The sequence below is a fragment of the Arachis duranensis genome, chromosome 8 (genome assembly GCF_000817695.3).
Source record: "Arachis duranensis cultivar V14167 chromosome 8, aradu.V14167.gnm2.J7QH, whole genome shotgun sequence".
NCBI classification, from domain to species: Eukaryota; Viridiplantae; Streptophyta; class Magnoliopsida; order Fabales; family Fabaceae; genus Arachis; species Arachis duranensis.
The window spans coordinates 23,701,785-23,709,824 of NC_029779.3; the positions used below are offsets into that span (position 1 = coordinate 23,701,785).

The 8,040-nt window shown below is 37.9% G+C and overlaps 2 protein-coding genes across 2 annotated transcripts; both read left to right on the forward strand.

Annotated features, from left to right (window-relative positions):
• The first annotated feature begins 304 nt into the window (after window positions 1-304).
• On the forward strand, window positions 305-1,042 carry LOC107461329 (uncharacterized). The gene is made up of 2 exons (XM_016079817.1): window positions 305-460; window positions 548-1,042. The coding sequence occupies exons 1-2, from the start codon at window positions 305-307 to the stop codon at window positions 1,040-1,042; spliced, it is 651 nt and encodes a 216-aa protein (XP_015935303.1).
• Window positions 1,043-4,006: 2,964 nt separating this feature from the next.
• Window positions 4,007-4,684, forward strand: LOC107461332 (uncharacterized). Its single transcript, XM_016079819.1, has 2 exons — window positions 4,007-4,236; window positions 4,369-4,684. The coding sequence occupies exons 1-2, from the start codon at window positions 4,007-4,009 to the stop codon at window positions 4,682-4,684; spliced, it is 546 nt and encodes a 181-aa protein (XP_015935305.1).
• Window positions 4,685-8,040: the final 3,356 nt, after the last annotated feature.

Consider the following 8,040-nt stretch of genomic DNA (forward strand, 5'->3'; position numbering starts at 1 on the left):
TTCCTATAGAGTCTGAAAGACGGACTGATTATGCTTCTGTGCATTCTCTGCATATGTGTTTATGTGCTATTAGGATATCTGACTGATATATATGGCATAAACGTTTGTGAGTATGCATTTGGAACTTAAAGCATTAGACATGCGATATTGAGACTGATCAACTTAATATCACTTGTTTGGTGTGTATAGAGACCAGATGTCAACTCGCGGACGCGGTCGTGGGCGAGGAAGAGGTAGAATAGGCACTATTACTCCTAGCCCGGCGGGGACTGATCCAGTAGACTTTATGGCTGCCCTGGGAAATATGGCTGCAGATATGCAGGCGATAGCCGAGGCCCTGGGCAATAAGATAAACCAGGGTAATCACCGAAACAATAATGATGAGGACGGTCCTATGACACTTGCTACATTTTTGAAAGTTCACCCTCCGACCTTTAGGGGAACCTCAAATCCCACTGATGTAGATAATTGGATTCAGGCTATGGAACGGGAATTACAGGCCCAATAGGTTCTTGAGGAGCAATGAGTTGAATTTTGAACTTATCAGTTGCAAGGTGAGGCTCAGTATTGGTGGCAGGGAACACGACGTATCTTGCAGCCTGATGGTGCTGCGATTCCTTGGGAGGTTTTTCGGACAGAGTTTTATAAGAAATGCTTTCCTAATTCAGCTAGAAATGCCAAGGAACTTGAATTGATGCAATTAAAGAAGGGCCAGATGACTGTTACTGAGTATACTAGCAGGTTTGAGGAGTTATGTCGCTTTTCTCGTATTTGTCAAGGTGCACTTGAAGATTTTATTGAATCGAAGTGTATTAAGTATGAGGGAGGTCTTCAGAGCGATATTTTGAGCTTCGTAGCTCCAATGGAGATCAGAGTATTTTTTGAATTGGTGAATAAGAGTAGGGTGGCTGAGGATTGTGTGAGAAAGGCGGCAGCAGAGAAAGGAAGTTTGAGGGTGCCTTTCCAGAGGCCTTCAGGGAGGAACTTTGCTCCGAGAGGTAGGAATTTCAAGCGTGGAGGATTTGTTCCGCAGAAGACTTAAGGCCAGGGTAATTACAGAAGGCCGAATACTAATGTTAATTAGGGAAGAAGGTTTGGAAAGCAGCCACAGTAAGATTTGAACTGTCAGAGGTACGGGAAGTATCATCCTGGAGTTTCGTGCAGGTTAGGACTTGGGGTATGCTATTTTTGTGGATAGCCCAGGCATATGGCCAATAATTGTCCGGAGAAGAAGAAGTATAAGACTGGTAGAGTACAGCAACCGGGGAGAGTATATACTACTTCTGCAACAGGTGCTAAGGGATCTGAGACACTGATTAGAGGTAATTGTGAAATGACTGGTAAAATCTTAAATGCTTTATTTGATTCAGGAGCAACTCATTCATTTATTGCATTTGAAAAGGCTAATGAGTTAGGATCGAGAATGGTGGTTTTAGGTTATGATTTAAAAGTGCATAATGTTACTCATAAAGCTATAGTGACTAGAATAGGATGCCCACAAGTTTCATTTCAAGTACAACAGCGTGAGTTTATGCATGATCTGATTTGTTTGCCGATGACTGGTCTTGATCTCATTTCGTGATTGGATTGATTATCTAAGAATCATGTTTTGCTTGATTGTTCTGAAAAATTAGTACGGTTTATGCCGGAAGGATCAGAAGCGCCAATTGTGGTGAATAGTTATTATTTGAACTCTATGATAGTAAACTATTCTGGATCTGAATGTTAGGGTATTATGTTATTAACTGTGGGAGTATCAGGTGATGATTAGAGTTTAGATCAGATTCTGGTTGTATATGAATTTCCAGATGTATTTCCGGATGATATTAATGAATTTTCGCCTAACCAGGAGGTTGAATTTGAAATTGAGTTAGTGCCTGGAGCCGGTCCGATTTCGATTACTCCTTAAAGGATGTCACCTTTAGAAATGACTGAACTGAAGGCTCAGTTGGAAGATCTGTTGGGTAAGCATTTTATCTGACCAAGTGTTTTTCTGTGGGGAGCGCCAGTGTTACTGGTAAAGAAGAAGGACGGAAGTATGCGCTTGTATGTCAATTATCGGCAATTGAATAAGATTACTGTGAAGAATAAATACCTGTTACCTAGAATTGATGACCTAATGGATCAGTTACAAGGTGCCGGTATGTTTTCTAATATTGATTTACAATTCGGGTATCATCAGATAAGGGTTAGAGATGAGGATATTCCAAAAACTGCTTTCAGGACATGTTATGGTCATTATGAGTATACGGTGATGTCTTTTGGGTTAACTAATGCTCCAGCAGTATTCATGGATTATATGAATAGAATTTTCTTGCTGTACCTGGACAAGTTTGTCATTGTCTTCATCGATGATATTCTTGTTTACTCTAAGACTGAAGAAGAGCATGTTGATCACTTGCGAACTGTGCTGCAAATTTTGAGAGACAGGAAGTTACATGCTAAGTTATCTAAATGCGAATTCTGGAAGAGTGAGGTGAAGTTTCTCGATCACGTGTTGAGTAAGCAGGGAATAACTGTGCATCCTGTTAAGGTGGAAGCAGTAATGAATTGGGAGCGACCAACTTCAGTGACAGAGATCAGGAGTTTCCTAGGTTTGGCAGGGATCGGAGATTCATTAAGGGATTTTCACAGTTCGCCTTACCTTTAACTAAGTTGACTAAGAAGGATACGCCTTTTGTCCGGACTCCGGAATGTGAGGAGAGTTTTCAAGCATTGAAGCGCATGTTGAGTACTGCACCCGTGTTAGTATTGCCTGAACCAAGTGAACCATTTGAAGTATATTGATTGTGATGCATTATTAAAGGGTTTATGGTGCGTTTTGATGCAGCACCGGAATGTTGTAGCATACGTCTCACGGCAATTAAGGCCGCATGAGATGAACTATCCGACACATCATTTAGAACTTGCTATTGTTGTGTTTGCTCTAAAGATTTGGAGGCACTATCTCTATGGCATTAAGTTTCATATTTTCTCAGACCATAAGAGTTTGAAGTATCTTTTTGAGTAAAAAGAGTTGAATATGCGTCAAAGGAGGTGGATGGAGCTTCTGAAAGATTATGATTTTGAATTGAATTATCATCCAGGAAAAGCGAACGTTGTGGCAGACGCCTTGAGTCGGAAGTCTTTATATGCAACTTGGATGATGCTACGAGAAGAAGAATTACTAAGTGCATTCCAAGGTTTGAATTTGGGAGTTAGAGAAGAATCTGGAATTTTGTGTTTAAGTTAGTTGCATATTTTAAGTGATTTTAAATCAGAACTTTTGAAGGCTCATCAAGATGGTGATGCATTACGTAAGGTATTGCCAGCAGTTGAACAGAGAAAATAGTGGAAAGTGTCAGAAGGTTCGGATGGTTTGTGGAGGTTCAAGAACCGGATTGTTGTGCCGGATGTTGGAGACCTGCGACAGAGTATCTTGAAAGAAGCTCATAAGAGCAGGTTTTCAATTCATCCAGGAAGCACCAAAATGTATCAGGATCCGAAAGCGATGTTTTTGTGGCCAGGGATGAAGAATGATGTGGCATTACATGTATCTAAATGTTTAACGTGTCAAAAGGTTAAGATTGAGCATCAGAGACCATCAGGAACCCTTCAACCTTTGGAGATTCCATAATGAAAATAGGAGAGTATCGCAATGGATTTTGTGATAGGTTTGCCTAGAACCCGGTCTGGTTGTGATGCTATTTGGGTAGTTGTGGACCGACTGACAAAATCAGCTCACTTTCTTCCTATCCGAATAAGTTGCACAATGGAAGAATTGGCTCGAATGTATATCAAAGAGATTGTCAGGTTGCACGGCGTGCCTTCTACTATTATATCTGACAGAAATCCTCGTTTCACATCAAGGTTCTGGGAAGCTTTTCAGCGTGCATTTGGAACTCAGTTAAGTTTGAGTACTGCGTATCACCCTCAGACAGATGGTCAGTCAGAAAGAACTATTCAGACCTTGGAGGATATGCTAAGGCCTTGTGTTTTGGACCAGCCGACAAGCTAGGATCAGTATATGCCGTTAGTGGAATTTGCTTATAACAATAGCTACCATGCGAGAATCAGAATGGCTCCATATGAAGCTTTGTATGGCAGGAAATGTCAATCTCCGCTGTGTTGGTATGAAACTGGAGAAAGAAGTTTATTAGGGCCTGAGGTGATAGCTGAAACTACTGAGCAGATAAAAAAGATTCGTAGCCGAATGCTTATAGCCCAGAGCCGTCAGAAGAACTATGCCGATCAGAGGTGAAAGCCTTTGGAGTTTTAAGAAGGAGAGCATGTCTTTCTAAAAGTTACACCAACCACTGGAGTGGGAAGAGCTATTAAGACTAAGAAACTCAATCCCCGTTATATTGGACCGTTTGAAATCTTGAAAAGAATTGGGCCGGTGGCTTATAGAATTGCTTTGCCGCCGTATCTTTCAAACTTGCACGACGTATTTCATGTATCACATCTTCGGAAGTATACTCCTAACGCAAGTCATGTTCTAGAACCGGAAACAATCCAAGTGAGAGAAGATCTAACACTTCCAGTAATTCCGGTAAGGATTGATGACACCAGCGTTAAACGATTGCGTGGGAAGGAAGTATCACTGGTAAAGGTAGCTTGGAGTCGAGGTGGTATTGAGAAACACACTTGTGAACTTGAGTTAGATATGTGGAAGGACTACCCACATCTCTTTTCAGGTAACTGAATTTGAATTTTGAGGGCAAAATTCTTTGTTAGGTGGGTAGGATGTAAACTCCGTTAATAGTAAATAATTAGTCAATAAATTAGTTTTTAATAAGGAAGATTATAAATATGAATATTATATTAAGTTAGGATAGAGCTCATCGAAACGAGAATTTTGACACTAATTTCGAAGAAAACGGTCTAAGATTGGACCGAAAGGGCCGAACCGGTTGAACCGGCCCGTTGATCCAACCTAACCGACCTATTAAATGAACCCAAGCCTTTCTTCTCCCTTATTTCAGCAGGGAACGAAGCTGAAGCATTCGCAGGGAGAAGAAAACGAAACTCCACCGAAACCCTTACGCTAGTTTCTAAATCCCGTAACTCCTCCGTCCGAGCTCCGATTGCCGCAGCATTTGCGGCCACGCGACCACCGCGTCGAGCTCTACGTTTCTATCGGAACAATTTCATAGGTAAGTCATTAAATACTCCCAGCCACTCATTTTCCCCAATTCTTGAAAGTATGGTACGGTATTGAATTTCTTTTTTTTTTGATGTTTTAGGATCTAATTAGCTTGAGAAAAACGTTCACTTTTGCTTATGTGAAGCTTAGGTAAGGTGAGGATATGATAATCCTATTTTAATTTTATTGAATTTGAGCTTTGAGTATTAAATCCGATATATATGTGTTATGAATGTGTATTAGGTTGTGAATAAATAATTAAAACTTGAAATTGTGGACGTTGGAATTTTTGGTGGGGGCTGGGCTTAGTATTTTGTTGGGTTTGGAGCTGTGTTTGTTGTGAGAGAATTGATTTGGTCGCTACGTGAGAATCGGCCAAGGTATGGTTTAGGTTTCTTGCATTTAATATATAATGTTCTGTGAAAACTTTGGCTAGATGACCATAGGATAAGCTGAAACGTACGGAATGGTACAATGCTTAGTATACTTGGTATCTATGATGTGATTTGATTGTATAATAGAGATTATTATTATGTGGACATTTTAATGAGATATGAGCAATGAGATGTGGGTAAGTTGATGATTATAGGTTACAAGCATATTGAATGAAGGTTTGATGGTTTTGTTGACATATATCATATTGATGAATGGTGGTTGATAAATGGTGTAATGTTTTGTTGAGTTTTGTTATTGGCATATGGTGTTGGGTTTGGCAAGTTTAGTAAGGAATGGAATGGAGATTTTGGAATGTAAATGAGTTTTAAGAGGTTTTGTAAAGTTGGTTTTTGGCCGAACTTCGGCGAGGCATAACTTAGTCTTCGGACTCTCAATTTGCTTCTAACTTGTTTTGAAATGAAAATTGGGTTTGCGATGTTTATGCCACTCGAAGAACGGAATATTGTAAAACGAAGAAGTTATGGGAATTGAAAGGTTGCATCTATAAACTGTTCTGTTTTTTTAGATTCCCTGCTACTGCAACTTGCTACTGCATCTGCCTTATTTTATTAAAAAAAACGTACGCCCACGCGTACGCGTTACCCACGCGTATGCGTGGAGTGAATTTTTGGCGATGCGTACGTGACTGGTTCCATGCGTGCGCGTAAGGAGCAAACAAGCATGTCCACGCGTACGCGTGACCCACGCACATGCGTTGCGCTTTTATCTCGCGATTTTAATTCCTCTATTCTTCAAGCTAAGGCTCCTAGCATACTATAATTCTTCTGCTATTATATGTACACAGTTTATTTTAGAGGTCGTAATACCACACCACCTCTGTTTTACGACTTAAGCGTAAAGCTCAGTGTGGTAGGGTGTTACACACAGACTCTCGCGGCAGCGATGTGGGTAGGCACAGATGTTTGCAGTGGTCATTGCGGTGGTCACCCCATTCGTACTCCTTCAAGTTCTATTCTTCAGCCTTTCATCACATAATTGTTTGAATATTTGGTGATGATTTTTGTTGTTATTTGTTGCTGATTTTTCTTCTTCAGTCGTTGTTAGTTTTTTGTTTTTGTTGTTGTTGATTCTCTTTGTACATCCTTCTCTTTTTCTGGACTATAGGTGATAAATTGTGAAAATTGGGGTTGCTGAGTATGAGAACTTGGTGATCCTTCAACAATGGTGGATCTGAGAGAGTGAGAGTCAATGTGTGTAAAATTGGGGAAGGATAATTTTGTTCGAAAATTAGAGAAAGGACAATTTTAAAACTAAACTGAACCTAAGGACGATTTTGCATGCAAAAAAAGGTTGGGACGAATAAAATTTTCGACCTATACCTTAGAGACCAAAATCGTACTTAACCCTACATATTTATATAAATCGAATTGACCTCATTCGAATTAGCCTTTTCAGTTGTCAATCGAATTGACCTAGTTCGATTTACATAGAACATATTACATACTAGTAAATCAAATTTACATAATTCAATTTATAAGGGAACTGAGTAGATGTCAGTAAATCAAATTGACCTAATTCGATTTATTATTAAACAGTCCATATATAGTAAATCGAATCAGTTTGATCCGATTTAGTACTGGTATAGATTATTATTTATTTATTCTATATTAACTTTAAAACATAAATTTCAATAATGAAATACACCTCATTTGGTATAACTATCTGTTAGTCATTTCATAATGTATAACTATATGTTACTTCCGACTTTGAAAAAATTCAAGTTTTAACTCTTATGCTATCTTGGAGGACTATACTTTATATTAATTTTTTCAACATCAAAAGTCTCGGTAATGATTCTTTAGATGCTAATGAATCAAAGGATAATTTTTAATAATTTTTAGAAATCGTTTAATATTCTGTTTTAAATTCACAAGTTTATAAAAAAATGTAGATTTTCTGAAATTTAAACTAAAACACAAAAGTTAAATTTTTATTCTTATTCCTTTTGATTTTTTTTATTTTTTATTTGAATTCAAATGGAGATTATTTTTTTATTGTATATTTTAAAGTTAATATAGAATAAAAACAATAATTTGTACCAGTACTAAATCGAATTAAACTGATTCGATTTACTATATATGGGTTGTTCAATAGTAAATCGAATTAGATCAATTCGATTTACTAGCATCTACTCAATTCCCTTATAAATCGAATTAGGTCAATTCAATTTACTATTAAAAAGTTAATTCGAATGAGGTCAATTCAATCTATATAAATATGTGCATAGGACTTTGACGTAATGATTTTTGTTTTTGAAAATTTATGTGATTTTGATATGTTTTTTATTTAATTATGCATTTTATCCTAATAATAATAATAATTGTTAATACATTTTTTTCCCAACTCTTTCAGTTAATTTGTCTACCGTTGCGAACTCAAAATAATGTTGGGATATTTTTACAGTTGGTTCGTGAATTTGCTTCACAACTGTGTTTAGTAAAAAGTTTTTTTTTTTTTTT